This window comes from Anopheles nili, chromosome X (assembly GCF_943737925.1).
Source record: "Anopheles nili chromosome X, idAnoNiliSN_F5_01, whole genome shotgun sequence".
In the NCBI taxonomy this organism is placed as follows: Eukaryota; Metazoa; Arthropoda; class Insecta; order Diptera; family Culicidae; genus Anopheles; species Anopheles nili.
Genome location: NC_071293.1, coordinates 2,963,711 through 2,978,380, shown reverse-complemented (window position 1 = coordinate 2,978,380; position 14,670 = coordinate 2,963,711). Strand labels below are relative to the sequence as shown.

General features: G+C 49.9%; 4 protein-coding genes and 1 long non-coding RNA gene across 5 annotated transcripts; 4 read left to right on the top strand and 1 right to left on the bottom strand.

Moving 5' to 3' along the window:
• The first annotated feature begins 1,006 nt into the window (after positions 1–1,006).
• Positions 1,007–4,233, top strand: LOC128728245 (head-specific guanylate cyclase). Its single transcript, XM_053821865.1, has 6 exons — positions 1,007–1,056; positions 1,700–1,874; positions 1,945–2,018; positions 2,086–2,168; positions 2,225–3,555; positions 3,628–4,233. The coding sequence occupies exons 2-6, from the start codon at positions 1,707–1,709 to the stop codon at positions 4,000–4,002; spliced, it is 2,031 nt and encodes a 676-aa protein (XP_053677840.1). The 5' UTR covers positions 1,007–1,056; positions 1,700–1,706; the 3' UTR covers positions 4,003–4,233.
• Positions 4,234–5,618: 1,385 nt separating this feature from the next.
• LOC128729198 (uncharacterized) lies at positions 5,619–6,117 on the top strand. The gene is made up of 2 exons (XM_053822854.1): positions 5,619–5,657; positions 5,728–6,117. Exons 1-2 carry the CDS (start codon positions 5,619–5,621, stop codon positions 6,115–6,117), a joined length of 429 nt encoding a protein of 142 aa, XP_053678829.1.
• A 638-nt stretch (positions 6,118–6,755) lies between these two features.
• LOC128729236 (general odorant-binding protein 99a-like) lies at positions 6,756–7,460 on the top strand. Its single transcript, XM_053822898.1, has 2 exons — positions 6,756–6,875; positions 6,951–7,460. The coding sequence occupies exons 1-2, from the start codon at positions 6,831–6,833 to the stop codon at positions 7,326–7,328; spliced, it is 423 nt and encodes a 140-aa protein (XP_053678873.1). The 5' UTR covers positions 6,756–6,830; the 3' UTR covers positions 7,329–7,460.
• A 2,127-nt stretch (positions 7,461–9,587) lies between these two features.
• LOC128729115 (calaxin-like) lies at positions 9,588–13,038 on the top strand. The gene is made up of 4 exons (XM_053822764.1): positions 9,588–9,925; positions 11,054–11,534; positions 11,607–11,722; positions 13,020–13,038. Exons 1-4 carry the CDS (start codon positions 9,588–9,590, stop codon positions 13,036–13,038), a joined length of 954 nt encoding a protein of 317 aa, XP_053678739.1.
• Positions 13,039–13,970: 932 nt separating this feature from the next.
• On the bottom strand, positions 13,971–14,407 carry LOC128729238 (uncharacterized). The gene is made up of 3 exons (XR_008411062.1): positions 14,286–14,407; positions 14,112–14,214; positions 13,971–14,030 (listed from the first exon to the last, which is right to left on the bottom strand). It is a non-coding gene; the product is annotated as an uncharacterized LOC128729238 (long non-coding RNA).
• Between the last annotated feature and the right edge of the window lie 263 nt (positions 14,408–14,670).

Below are 14,670 nucleotides of genomic sequence, written 5' to 3'. Positions count from 1 at the left end.
AAGGAAGACATGATAATTTAAACTAAAGGGTAACAACGAGGTAAGTATAGGTCCGGTTGAACGGAGAGGGTTATATTTGACCCCAGTCTGGTCACGAAAGTGATACCGAACGACCCCGGAACGGTCGTGAAGTGTCGCATGGCCGTAAGAAGATTTGGAAAGATTCAAACCGATGACATGGCACGAAAGTGGGAAAGAAAACTTCACGGGATATATTGAAAGAATGAAGAAAATTAAGTACATCTCAGTGTGGAGCTTTTACATGATGAAACCGACAAACAATTTGTCTAATATTCCATCAGGAAGGGAAATGCTTCATATAAAACCTGATAGAACGTTCGTTTCGAAGTAAAGTGGCTCGATTTCACGTTTGTTTCACAGCAGCAATTTATAATTTAAAGGAAAGCTTAATTTTTCAAATATGTCCAGCCATGGATCACATTCGATTGCATTTCAAATTTCATCAGAGAGTATGGCCTTAATGATCATGGATCTGAACTGCGTTTAATAATGCTTCGAGCTACAACATCGCGCCCTCGTCCGAAAATAGGTCCGACCGTTTTCCTTCGATCAAGCAACCATTGGAATTTAATTTCGAGAGTGACAGAACGTAATTGACTCTTCAATAATTTCGCCGCTATTGTGTGATAATTTAATTACGAAGCGCCATACCTCCAGGATACTCGTCCAGGACCGGGATCGACTCCACCTCTGCCATATTCTTTCATCTTCTGATGCTTCGTGTCCCGTTCGGGTTCGAGTTCGTCCGGAGCAGGCGCGCTAATGCTGGCCAAACCACCCAGCATAGCTCGCGAAAGGGAGGATATTGGGAGGTTGCATAACGCGATAGTGCTGTCGACTGTCCTTCGCCTGTGGTCGGCGCAGCAGAACATAAACAGTGTGCGCTCGGAGCGTCCAGAGCGCTGGTGCTGGTGTTTGGACCAATTTTGGCTCGGCATTCGTGGTTAGTTCGGTTTCTTGCTCTTTTATTTTCCGCTTGAATTTGAGACCACATATTTTCCTCGGTGGTTGGTGAAAAGCGGGCTACTGCAGCAGGTGAGTAATGATAGTGTTGTTTAGTTCAATTACACCTGAATCTGGGGTCAATTTTCGTCCATCAACCAGAGCGAGTAAATGGGGAAATTTTCACCATCAATCAACTATGCTCGAGCAAACTTATAAGGTTATTTCTCGCAAAACTTAAAGCTTAAAGTTGTGTGGGAAAACTACTGCCGCCTGACTACCAGCATCCGATAGAGGCAGTGAAATTTTTCGTGCATTGTATTTTTTATTCATCCTTTCACAAAAGATAGAAAGGTTCCAATTGCCATAAGCGAGCGCACGCGTACAGCTTTCCCAAGAGCAAAAATTACCTAGAAGGTTATCTTTTCTGGTGTGAGCCCATTAGTGCGCCTATTTACATCAGTCAGCTTTTACTGTAACCGGCTCAAGGGAAAATGGTCGACTAAAACAACCAGGAAGACGTACCAGAACACACCCCTGCTGGACGTTATTGTCCTTGTCAAATTATCGGTCGCAAAAATCGATAGTTTTTTTATTGCGTGTTTGAAAATATACAAGCACACACGTGCGCGCGCGCACGAACACACGCACAAAGCGCGCTTTGGAGATTTGGAAGCTGGTGTCTTGACACTGAAGGTGCTTGATTGAGTGTAAAAAATACTATTCATTTCCTCAGCTCCATCATGGCCTGCCCTTTCGCAAAGCATGCCTCCAGTGAGCAGTTCCAGCGACAGCCTTCAATAGCTGAGGCGCACAACTGGAACCTGGACGAGGATCTGAGCGAGATCCCGGGGGATGCGTTGACACTGACGCACCTGAACGCAGCGATACAGCTGCTGACAGCACCGTCGGTAAGTTTCTGGTAGGGGTTGAGTAATGCCAGGCCAATCAGGCGAAACACTCTCTTTAAATTGCGTCCAGATCGAGAACGTACACGAAGCGTTGATGTCGTTGATCGCCAAGTACAGCAACAGGTGGCCGGGCCTGTCAAAATTGTAAGTGTCCTTTCTGGGGATGTTTCTCTGGGTATTACGTTTGATAGGATCTCTCGACCTTTCTCAGGAAGACCGAGCGGTCGGAGTTGTCCATTTATCCACACTACGACTACCTCGCCGACATCCAGGACAATCTGACTCAGATCGATGGTGAGTAAACGGGATTTCACAAGGGGGATACCGCTAACCATAACTTTACTTCACAGAATCGGCCGTGTCGGAGATTCTGGTGCACCTGGGCGAGGAGCTGATCCAGACGGCGTGCGTGGGCGTGATCGAACGGGCGTTCAAGTGTCTCGGCTCGGATCTGCAGGAGTTCCTCGGCTCGCTGGACGGTGTGTACGACGTATTGAAGCTGCAGGAAGAGGAGATCTCTGACACCGGATTTGTCTGCGCGGGCGAAGGTGAGCTGATCTTCACATCTGAGCGTCCAGTGTTGGCTTGGTTACTGCTAGGGTGTCTTCGAGCCCTCAGCAGACTGTTGTTCAACTGCGAACCGGAGATTGAGTTGGAACCGTTGGCGGGAGATACGCCTCGCTATCGCTATCTACTGCGGGTAGACGAACCGACACCTATTCCAGGAGACGCTGTCTCAGTTGACGCCGTTTCAGGAGATGCTCGAGACCTGAAGGTGAGCAATCGGTTCTTTTGCGATGCATTCCCTTGGCACTTCATCATGGATGAGCAGTTGCGGTTGGTTCAGCTCGGGTCGGCGTTCAGTCGGCTGTTCAAGGGACACGTCGGAAGTGGGACTGGTACCGGAGTTGGCCTCACTGCCAGCACTTTGTTTCGCTTCAAACGACCACGTGGCCTCCCGTTGCACTTCCGCGAGATCGTGCGACGCACCAACACACCGTTCATGATCTCGCTACGGGCTCCACCTGGTCGGCCCGACTTCTTTGCCAAAGGTCTTGAGATCAAGGGCCAGATGGTGTTCTGTCCGGAGTCGAACGCGCTCCTCTTTGTTGGCTCACCATTTCTCGACGGACTCGAGGGACTCACCTGCAATGGGTTGTTCATCTCCGACATTCCGCTGCACGATGCGACACGTGAAGTCATCCTTGTTGGTGAGCAAGCTCGTGCCCAGGATGGGTTACGACGCCGCATGGATAAGCTGAAAAGCTCGATCGAGGAGGCAAACTCGGCCGTCATCAAGGAGCGAAAGAAGAACGTCAGCCTGCTGCAGTTGATCTTCCCGGCCGAGATTGCGGAGCGGCTCTGGCTTGGAGCTCAAATCGACGCTAAGACGTACCCGGCCGTGACGATGTTGTTCAGTGACATCGTCGGTTTCACCAGTATCTGCTCGCGTGCAACTCCCTTTATGGTGATCAACATGCTGGAAAACTTGTACAAGCACTTTGACGAGTTGTGCGGCTTTTTCGACGTCTACAAGGTGGAGACCATTGGAGATGCGTACTGCGTCGCGAGTGGACTCCACCGAGCCAGCATCTACGATGCACATAAGGTCGCCTGGATGGCTTTGCGCATGATTGAAACTTGCACGCTCTACAACACGCACGATGGCCAGCACATTAAGGTGAGAGTCTAGACGTTACCTGGTGCGTCTAGTCGCTAACATTCTACCGATTCTCTGTCTCCCAATATCTAGATGCGCATTGGTCTTCACACCGGAACCGTGCTGGCAGGTGTTGTGGGCCGCAAGATGCCCCGGTACTGCCTGTTCGGGCACAACGTGACTATCGCGAACAAGTTTGAGTCCGGCAGCGAGGCGTGCAAGATCAACATCAGCCCGACGACGCGGGATTGGCTGGTGAAACACCCGGGATATGGCTTCCAGATGGACGCACGTGACGCCTCCTGCATGCCAAAGGAGTTCACTGACTCGAAGGGCCTGACGTGTTACTTCCTCGAAGGGTACAAACACCCGACGCTTGGAAACGAACGGCCACTCCAGGAGCACATCGAGGAGGCGATGCGTCAGACGTTGCAGGAGGCGGCCGAGACACTCGAGGTCGGTCAGTAGAATACCCTCGGTGAAGGTGTTCTCGATGGATGATGTAGGCTTCACGTCGGAAAAGCGATGACGACGGCTTTTCTGAGCGTGGGGCGTCATGTATTGATGTTTAGTAGATGTTTAACCGTTTCGGCTGTCTAAACATGAACTATTATGTACCGTTTCTAACCACACTCTCTAGACCAATGCCAACAAACCAAGAAACCAAAATGGTAACAGCTAATAAAGCGAATAAATCGTACTCTCTAGAGCGATGTGTATATCGGGTTGTGCGGATTGGAGAAATACCACCAGAATGGCACTATTTTGTTCGCTTGAGTCCGCGTAACGTCCTTTAATATCGCGGACCTTTACTATCAACTCGTGCTCTTCGTTTATTAGAGTGCTTTTACGCTCGTAAACTGTCAAGTCGTAATCAGCTACGTTTTTATGCATCTCTCGAGTGCCAATAGAGCCATCAATTACGGCTAGTACTGCTGGCACCATTCCTCCAGCCACCATTCTGGCTCAGTTCTGGCGAGCACATAGTATAAGAATATAATATTCCCCTTCCATGGTTTGTGGATTGCTTGGTAGAGTGATTGCCGGAGAAAGACCCCGGACTCGACCTGACCTTCAGCGTGGTCGATCATTCTTGCGTATCGCGTAACAGGAGGAACGCTGTCTTGAAGATAAGCGCGAACATGCAAGCGCACCCGTGTGTGCGTTCTGCTTCAGTTTTTCTTTTCCCCGTGGAGAGTTTTGCCTTTTCCTTGCGCTTGTTCCAGACTAATTGAATTTATTCGCCAGATGGGCGATCGTTAGGGTGACATTTCAGTTGATTAGCGTCCGGGGCGATGTTCTGGGGGTGAGTGAGTCTCGGGAGAAGCGATGCGCAGATGCACGATTTAATTTAATCAACCCCTAATGGGACTCAAACCTGATACACAGCCGGGTATGCGTGAGCTGTTCGCTATTTCATTGAGCAGCTTGTGCTGATGGGAGAATAATGGGAGGGTATCCAAAGTGCAACAGAGCTAGTCTGTGCAGCTGACAAAATGAACCGGGCTACTCCATGATCTACCGGATGACAAGAGCATCATCTATTTTGGATACGCGTTCCACTGGCAACCTGGAGATAGGGTCATTCCCCTGCTCATCTCTACTTCTTTGTGGATTAGGCTGTCTCTCAGACAAAATGGAAACCGGGAAATAGTTCTTGATGAGTAGGGATATCCCTATAGCAATACTCACAATGTTGAAAAGACGATAAATAGAGCTATCAACCCACGATGCAACCTCTTATAGATGCTGTTTGTTACTCGTTCGGCGGTGCAGAACGTAGTGGCAGTGAAACACGTCAGAGTTTGCCCCCTGTTCCACGTTCCGCCATCCTGTGAGTGTAATTCCGCAAACAAGCCGGAAACGATTGGACCGATCGTGCGGCAGTGACTGCCCCAGACCTTGAGCCCATTTCGCCGCAGCGACGCCGTTTTAACCGATTTTTTCTCACGCGGATATAAAACGGCGCTGATCCTGGCGGGTCCCGGCCAGTGGCTAGAGTGACATCCGAGTGCAACATTTTCGCCGACCTGAGAACCTGGAAGCCTGAGCTGCAGATATACCCAGGAATCCGAAATACAAACATGAGGGTGCTGCTGGTGTCCGTCACGCTGTTCTCTGTGGTAAGCGCTTGCCTGATGTTAGGGTTGCGTTGGGAGCTTGCAGAAGTTACCCGGTCTTCTTCGACTTTAGGCTCAAGGAGTGTATGAGATTCGAACATTCGGGGACGCTGCTATGTATAAGGACGAGTGCGTGCGACAACACGCCGCCCGGGGAAGCTCGTTAATCGATTACATGCGTAGAGTTCCGATGGACGCACCGGATGATGATGGACGTTGGTGTGTGATCCGATGTATCCTGCAGAAGTCAGACTTGATGGATACGATCAGGGATGAGCTGATTGAGGCACACGTGCACGAGCAGATGCAGTACAGCAACGCAATCGTTGAGGACCCGGACGACATTCGCAGTGAGACAGAGCGATGTCTACGTGAACCTGCTGCAGATACCGACGGTGGAGCCTGCCAACGAGCGTACACTTTCTTCGCCTGCATCCAGAGCACGGAGTACGATCTGTTTTGACAGCGTAGGTCTCCTGCTTCCTATCACCCAGTGTAAATGTGAGCCCCAATCCCAATAGACCTTAAAAGAAGAGCATATATTTATAGAATATAATAAACGCTGGTTCGGGATGACAGAGCACACCCAGAGTTTGCTTACTCACGATTATCTCATACCGATCCCGGCTGGCCAAGGATGGAAATGAACGCTGGCTTCAGGTTCATTATCAGCGAGCCCGGTTTGGGTCTGGATCAGCTGATCCAGTCTGGAAGAGCCGCTTATCTGCTGGTCCGTAGTTCGCCTTCCTGGGATCGGGACCTGACCCGGGACCGTCAATTTGCTCTCCACTCCGCTGCAATCACAATCAATGGAAATGTGTCCAATCGCTCTGTTCCGAGGGCACTATCACTGGTACTGCTCCTCCAGCTTCTGCTCCTCGTTGGGAGACACACAATGCGCATCTCTCGACCCGTGTGGATATGGACGGGTCAACGTACAGCTCCCGCACCATCCTGCGTGCTATCAAGTAAATAAGTGGAGCAAATCAGTCCCTCGTCCTCCACCCCATTGCACCTACGCTCTGGGGGAGATCTGATTGACCGTCCTGTTGGGCGTTATAAAAGCAGCCGGTACGGTCGCAACGAAACCATTCCGTACGCGCGTGTCCAACCGGGAAAGGTAACCAGAGTCAGAACAAAACCGAACGTCCAGTAGTAAACACCGTAGGTCTGAAGATGCTGAAGTTGTTCGTGATCGCAATGGTGGCGCTCAGCGCTGTGGTAAGTTGATCAAAAAAGCAAAGACCCAGACGATGATGGCGGTGATGATCAACCCACTATACTCTACTCTACCAGGTAAGCGCAGAGTTCGTGGTGCAGACGCGCGACGACCTGCTGAAGTACCGTGCGGAGTGCGTCCAGTCACTGGGCGTGTCGGACGACCTGGTGGAGAAGTACAAGTCGTGGAACTTCCCGGAGGACGACACCACGCAGTGCTATATTAAGTGCATCTTCAACAAGATGCAGTTGTTCGATGACACCACCGGTCCGCTCGTCGACAACCTGGTAGTGCAGTTGGCGCACGGTCGGGACGCTGATGAAGTCCGTACGGAGATCGTCAAGTGCGCTGGTACCAACACCGATGGTAACGTGTGCCACTGGGCGTTCCGTGGATTCCAGTGCTTCCAGCAGAACAACCTGTCGCTGATCAAGGCTAGCGTGAAGAAGGACTAAGCGTCAAATGGTAGTGCGGAATCACCGCAACCGTACACCCACGCAAACACGCGCACCACCAGGGGGCGCTGCTTCGGACTCGAATAAAGTAAACCTTTCCCAAAAACGCAAACAACCGCTGTTCTGCTATCAACCGCTCGTGCCACCGTTGGGCGTGGGTTTTGGCTCGCGAAGGAAAATTCTGGGTCGCGAGGAAAAATCAATCACGCCTCCTCTGGTGTGGGTTGCGTTTGCAGGTGTTACGCCGCATCACCAAGGACAACGGCAAATAAACAAGCTTCCGGCTTGTGCGCCCTCTGCAGGCTAACGCCTTGAGGACGTTCTGGATGGTGAAAAAAAAAAACGAGAACAGGGTCGATGTAGAGGAAAAAAAGGGTAACAAACAAAAAAATCAATCACCCGGGATGGTCACGGGTGGAGCTTACCAGTCACTAGTAATGGCCAACACGAACGGCCTGGCCATCAGCTGCCACAATCGTGCAAAGTTCGGTACCGTACGTCCGAGAGTGTGAAACTTCTGAAACCCTCCAGGTTCACCTGTGCCGGCTGCATCCTGGCTCGGGGTTGGTAGGTTACCGTCCATTCATTAGGGTTTCCGTAGAATGCCCCAACTCCTGTCGCGAAGGACCTCGTGTTTTGAGTTTCTTGTGCTAGCTGGCCTACACCTGCACCGCAACGAACCCACCTGTGTAACTGTGTGTGGTGACAATTATGCTGAATGGAAACCACTGTCGTTGAGCGCCACACCAGCAAGCAAATGCAAATTAGCCTTCACATCGGCCCTGTCGAAGGGTGCCGCCCTTGGGTGGTGCTAATTTTCCGTGCAAGTTTTCGTCGATTGCGAAGGGCTCGAACGGTGGTTTGGCGCGCGAATTCGCCACGGATTTCTTGGGTGATTGTTTGTTTGTTTCGTGTTACGAGCGGCCCGCGAAAAAGGGCTGTTTTTTCTTTCAACCAACGCTCGTTGTAGGGCTGCAAAATGCGATGCCCATGCGTTGATAAGGCGCCCTCCCCACCGGGCGAAGTTGGTGAAAAGTTTGACGTGCTGGGTGGCGTTTTTCCGCTGGGTGTTTCGAATTTTCCACCCAAACCTGCTTTATCACTCGCCCCAACCCCAGAGGCCAGCTTCGACACCGCCGGCTATTGATTGACACCGAGTTTGGCGGGCTGAAAACGTCTCCCGCTCGAGGCAATTATAATCACCCCTGTTTGGGAGGTGCTTTTGGGAACTTGTTTTTTTTTTCGTTGTTTCTGGCGTGCTTCGAAGGTCATGATGTGCCTCGGAAGAGGTCGTTCGCTGGGTTTTCGGTCGACATCACAATAAGGAACACTACGCCGACATGCGAGCTGAACTGCCACGAGCTCCGGTGGAAGGATTCTTAAAAGAAAACAAATAAACTGAGCAACTTTTCTTACAAACTGCCTTGGTGCGTGTAGAAATGGCGCGCGCAGGGCTGCGATGTTGGGGTTTTAATTTATGCCGGAAGATTTAAGTATTTAAACAAACGAAACATTGACAAAACGTCTCCTCGAAACCGGCTTTACGTCGTTTGCTTCTCGTTCTATTGATTAAATTTCAGGATTTGCGCTCGTTTGTTCTCAAATGCTCTAACTCGTGCTGTTTACTTTTTCCTTTCAATTTCATTTAATGGTCAATTGGTTTAGTTTTTATGTTTCTTTTTTTATGGTATTTATCTGTTTAAGAACATTTTAAGGATTTTTATAAGCATTTTAATTTATTCGCTTTAACGTGTAACTTGTGTAATGTGTGCCATTTCAGCGTTTGTTACGTGATATATTTACTTTTCACTACACCATTTTCTTTCGATTGGTTTTGGGTTCGAAATACACGTATGCACGTGAGTTGTTTGATGTGCTTTTAATAATACCGACTTTGCACGAACTTCTGCAACGTTATGAACAAAAAAAAAAGCACCACCCATTGGGAACGATGGAAGGGGGTTTTATTTGTCCAATATTGACGCCCGCATTTCCAAACAGAATGCCTCCATCGGCGGTACGTGTTGCAGAGTCACTCTCCAATCCAACGCCCCCAACCAACTACCTGCTTCACTGGCTCCACCTAGGACACCCGGCTACGACTCCCGAAATTGGCCGTAAACGAAAAATAAAACCACACACACGCACACCAAGCTGTGTGTTATCGCTACCGCCCTTTGCCAGTTGCTAGCCGCAGGTTGCTAGCGAGCCGAATATTGCCGAACGAAGGACGAAAGGACCCACCACCCTGACGGCATGATGAACAGGAAACCCGCGAAGGACGGAGCCACCGGGAAGGGTCTCGTGGCCGCGTTCGACAACAACACGAAGGGTGGGGCGATGATAATGAAAAGCGTTTCCATCTTTCTGGCCAGTGGCAGGCGAGCCTCGGCCCAGTCGAGAGATCAGGCTGGGAACGGTCCTGGTAGTGCTCAGCCACGTGGGACGTCCGATTCAAACGCGAAGGACCAAACGGGCACGTCACGTACTGCGATCTCGCGAGACAACCGAAGAATCCTTGCCAGGATGGACGAACTCAACGGGAAGCTTAACCCGAAGATGCTGGAGATGTACAAACGGCGGACGCACTTTTCCAAGTAAGTGGAGTGGATGTTGCAGATGTTAGGTTGATATTTTGGGTAAAGGCAGTGTGACTGGACGCGTTCTAGCGCGTGGATCTCAAGTGCTAAGTGCATCGATTGCAGCTTCTCTTGTGTGAGCTAAGCCAATCCCTGATCAATTCCTGCAATCAGTACTTTCAGATACCTTAAGTTGCTCATGTAGGAGTATATATTGGAGTTCCCAAATTTAGCCAGCCCATTTCAGATTAGGTTATAACTGACTTTACTCAGGAACATTAAGTCATCTTAAGCAATGAGATCTAAGAAGGATGTTTGAGCTACACCTATTAAGAAGGGTTACTATTTCTACTCTAGATTTCTTACTCTAGTGTAACTGTTCCAGCACCAAACTAATGTAAACGAAGCAAACTGAGCCAACCCTGAAGAAAGCGATGTTCTATCGCAGGTCGTCCGCTGGGTTGGGGGTGTTTTAATTGGTTTTAGAAAACACTAACAGCAGCCTGTTCCTTTGCCCAACGTTCGAGTAAGTTGGGACACACTTTCGTCACATGATTTACTGCCACTCCTGACGGATCCCAAACCACTCTCAGTTGATTCAGATGTTTTGTTCCCATAGCCTCCGTCGTCAAACGTGTAGTACATCAGATCGTCGACCTGAGGGTTGCTCCACCCTGAGGGTGGAATGCATAAATTTTCATGTTATTGATTTGTTTATCATTTATGATTCGATACAACATCGATGTCCTTTTTATCGCTACGTGAAGACCGGCGCCTGACATGCGATACATCGCGGCCTCAGTGGCCCATTGCGGTCGTTTATATCGTCCAGGTTCAGGCCCGTTACTGGCTCTGGTCGGGTGTTTTGCCCTGCCGTGTCAGGCTTACGTGATTGGAGTTCAATCAAAAACGGCTCGCTCGATGTGCTCTGAGACGCATGTTGCTGCATGTCGTGCAAATTAATGTGCATTTTATTGCGTGGTAAGTGTCGTTAGCGACATTAGCGCAACTTTGGCGCCGTAAGCGAAGCACAATGCGATCCTAATCGTGCCCATTCAGAGGTGGATGGGACCTGCAAAAAGTAGACGTCCTTGAGCGCTGTTGCCCAAAACTGATCATCACCACCTGTGTGTGTCTTTCGAACAGGGTCGAAGTGGAGGCACTATGCAAGATCTACCGCAAGCTGGTCGCCAACGCGAGTTTAAATTCGAAGGCACTAGCCGCGAGCAACCCGGGTGTGATAGCGAAGGCTGGTTCTTCAATGGATGGAATCGACCGGTCGGTGTTCCGTGAGCTACTCCACAGCACCTTCGATATCGTGACGGAGGAAACGTTGATGGAACGCATCTTCTGTGCGTGGGAAAAGGGCTACGAAGGTTTACCGATCCGGCTCGAGGGCTGGTTGATGGGGTTGTCTACCTTTCTGAAGGGTTCTCAGGCGGAGAAAACTGCGTTCTGTTTCCGTGTGTATGACCTCAACAGCGACGGGTTTATTACCAAGGACGAGATGTTCGCGTTGTTGCGCAATTGTCTGATCAAGCAGCCACAGGATGAAGATCCTGATGAGGGCGTCAAGGATCTGGTCGAGATCGCTCTTCGTAAGCTAGACATGGACAAGGATGGGAAGGTGAGTAGTTGGGGTGAATGATTTGATGTGACCGCATGACTTTCAGGCTGACCGATGACTTTTGTGCAAAAGATCTCGTTTCAGGACTATCAGGAGGCGATCGCAGAAGAACCACTGCTCCTGGAGGCCTTCGGGCAGTGCTTGCCGTCGGATCGTGCCACGATGTCCTTTCTGTCAACACTGCAAGCGTAAATGTCACTACCATGTCATTCATTTCATCCTTTCCAGCATTCCCACCCATTCCGAACCATTTCCATTCGCGCTGAAACGCTGAACGAGGGATGCGAGCCCTTTTCACGGTGGCATCCCAAAACCCCACCTACTCTCGCAAGGATCGAGGTAAAACCAGCTCGTCGAGCATACATTATGACAACCTTTTTGCTGCCTGCTGCCTGCTGCCAGCCACTACCCTCTTTTCCAGCATGTACAAAGTATCGACCGGCTTCGGTTCCAGCTCTTTTGCATGCGAATGTTTCGTCCCGCCACGTACTGTGCTGCCGCTTGCCACACACTAGCTGTGCCCATTCGCCGATCCTGCCACCCTAAAACCCGCTCAATGCACCCATTACGGGGGGCCTTCTGTCATTACCGTTTTCACGACGCTATATTGGCGCTATAAAACGTGTGGAAAGACGTTTCCACGGGTCACGAGGCAGCCGTGGAGGTTTACGGTGCGCAAAAAAGGGCTTTTTTTTGTCCTCCACCCTCGTGCTGCTCGAGGTCCAGGTTGCCTCTTAGGATGGGGTGACTTGTTGCGTGTTGCATACACCTTGGCTTTAGCGAGTCATGTTTTGCTCCTACTTTGGGAATTTTCGATGTTCGTTCGGAGTTTTTTTTTCATGCTTCGGCCGACCCGTTTGTGGCACGCTAATGAATCGTTCAGCACCCTCCCAGCTCAAGATCAGGTGTACGACGCGTTGTTTGCTTGATCTAGAGCCTCTGTAAATAGCCCGCGGGAGAGAAGCTAATATCGAGTGATCGTGTCTTGGCTTAGCTATCATTTTGTAAATAATTCCCATCCACCACTAGCGAGCCTGGCCCGAACTAAACGATAGATCATGGCCGCCTGTACTCTGATAACGCATTTCGGTGACATTTCGAAGATCCCACGCACACGTGCACTCGAAGTACTCGATAACGAATTTGCTGAACACTGCTGATCGATTCTCGATCGGTCGCTCTGCGATCGCTTTTAACGATACCGTCGCTTAAAGATCGCTTCCTGTCTGTCTGTTTCTTTCTCTCTCTCTCACTGACTGTCGCTCTTCCTCGCTCTGTTTGCTGAATGTGACACTAATTATCGCAATCTGTTGAGTAGCTGTCAAAACCATCTGCCCCCAGGTCACCCATCTCAACCACTGCGGTGACATGGGCATGCACACCCACACATCACCACCAGCAGATCAAGAGCTGCCCAAGGCAGAAGTCGTTACTAATTGCTCTTCTTTGCTTCTATCGCGACCGTGTGTCGTCTGATAACCGTAGGCAAGAGGATTCCAACTGAGAAATCGAAGGTTTATAAAGCAAACAACCAACGGACTGTGCGCTGTGATAGGAGCAGGAAGTGGTTTCGGGTCACCGGAAGTCGAACGAAAATGGCTGCCAGAGAGATGAAAAACAACAAGGTAAGCTCTCCACAGACGAACATTGGACTTCTAGTTCATGCTTATTCATTCAAGCTGCTCGCTTTCTCCTGCAGCCAATTGTCACCTTCGCGTTATCAATCGAACAGAAACCGGTTTTGGTTCACGAGGGAGGTGCGAATGCCCAGGAAAGCTGAACCGCGGAAAATCGAACGAAAGCCCTGCGGGGGCGCCTCCAATACCGGTACAAGCCGGCCTTGCCATCAGTGGGCTATTGCGTCGCGCGGCCGGAATCGAAGGCCGCACGTGGCCGGGATCCATTTCCGGCCGGGTGTGGCGCAATTTCCACGCGCGGTAAACTAGCGAAACGACGCAACGCATATCGGATGCCACCGAAAAAGGAAAAGCTGCTACTAGGGGGTGGGAAAGCGTGAACCCTTCGTGGGGTGGTTCGGTCTAGGCATAAGGGGCTGATTTCTAACACCAGCGCCAGTCAGCCGTGGGACGTTTTGGACCGGATAAGAATTAGCAGTTAGCAATTAGTGGCAGCCAAAGCAGGGAAGGAATGGCGTTTTTTTTCTTCCATTTTTCGTCCATTTTGCAAGCTTTGCGAACAGTCAAAATAGAGGACACCTGTACAGCAATACTGTAGCGGCAATGGAAAAGGGCTTTTACACACTGTTTGTACATTATTATGAATCGAGCGCCTGCTAGCAAATGTGCCCTAATAAATCTGCTCCGTAAAATATAGCACAATTCAGTACCTAAAAAACTACTACATACGCTACGCTTTGTTTTAAGGCTTTCTTTTTTCGTGCATGTTATGGTTCTTAGATTATATCTGAAGATAAACCCACCATCTACTCATGCTTGGTTTTAATCCACGATTATGCATACAGCTCACGCTAAAAGGCTGTGAAATAGCGAAGAAAGAGAACCGGAAAATCCATATCAGATTTCTACGAGCATTAGCATTAGTGAAGTTGAAGATTACATCAAGGGTCGTCAATGGCGTGTACGAGTTTGCGTGCAGGAGTTTCTTCTATTTCTACGTAGCATAGTTTCATCTCCTTTTTGGAGTAGTAGCAGCAGCAGTCCTGTTTAATTTGAAGAAACAAATGTATCATAAATATTGTGGTAAATGTACCTTCCTCAGCTTTTTACCTACCATCACTCTAAAGGGTTTCCATCTGCGTCTAGCTTCCCATTAGCGCCTGCCCATTCAGCATAAATCGATGGCTTGATCGACGTGCTAATGGCCCCCTTTTTAGTATGATTGCTTGTTGTCGTTCCATCTCACCTCGCTTTGGTTGTCGACTCCTTCACTTATCTGCGACGTCTACACCGGTTTGGAATCGGCAAACTCGGCCCCCCGCATGTACCATGTCACGATGACCCCATTTTCTGAGCTACAGCGTGGATTGATAACTTCTTGCGTGGAGGTGGAAATTTTACGGTCTCGGAACCGTGCCATTCCTACCATGGTTAGGACCATGACCGGGATCCAGGTGGTCGTAATTAGATGACTGGATCGGTTGAAATCGAGTGGCTAT

What these genes read in the sequence shown, in the direction of transcription:
- LOC128728245 (XM_053821865.1), top strand. Translation starts at nt 1,707, where the DNA reads ATGGCCTGCCCTTTCGCAAAGCATGCCTCCAGTGAGCAGTTCCAGCGA. An exon ending in AGCTGCTGACAGCACCGTCG is followed by an intron (nt 1,875 to 1,944) that starts GTAAGTTTCTGG and finishes AATTGCGTCCAG; the next exon opens with ATCGAGAACGTACACGAAGC. An exon ending in CAATCTGACTCAGATCGATG is followed by an intron (nt 2,169 to 2,224) that starts GTGAGTAAACGG and finishes TTTACTTCACAG; the next exon opens with AATCGGCCGTGTCGGAGATT.
- LOC128729198 (XM_053822854.1), top strand. Translation starts at nt 5,619, where the DNA reads ATGAGGGTGCTGCTGGTGTCCGTCACGCTGTTCTCTGTG. An exon ending in CCGTCACGCTGTTCTCTGTG is followed by an intron (nt 5,658 to 5,727) that starts GTAAGCGCTTGC and finishes CTTCGACTTTAG; the next exon opens with GCTCAAGGAGTGTATGAGAT.
- LOC128729236 (XM_053822898.1), top strand. Translation starts at nt 6,831, where the DNA reads ATGCTGAAGTTGTTCGTGATCGCAATGGTGGCGCTCAGCGCTGTG. An exon ending in TGGTGGCGCTCAGCGCTGTG is followed by an intron (nt 6,876 to 6,950) that starts GTAAGTTGATCA and finishes CTACTCTACCAG; the next exon opens with GTAAGCGCAGAGTTCGTGGT.
- LOC128729115 (XM_053822764.1), top strand. Translation starts at nt 9,588, where the DNA reads ATGAACAGGAAACCCGCGAAGGACGGAGCCACCGGGAAGGGTCTCGTG. An exon ending in CGGCGGACGCACTTTTCCAA is followed by an intron (nt 9,926 to 11,053) that starts GTAAGTGGAGTG and finishes TCTTTCGAACAG; the next exon opens with GGTCGAAGTGGAGGCACTAT. An exon ending in ACATGGACAAGGATGGGAAG is followed by an intron (nt 11,535 to 11,606) that starts GTGAGTAGTTGG and finishes TTTGTGCAAAAG; the next exon opens with ATCTCGTTTCAGGACTATCA.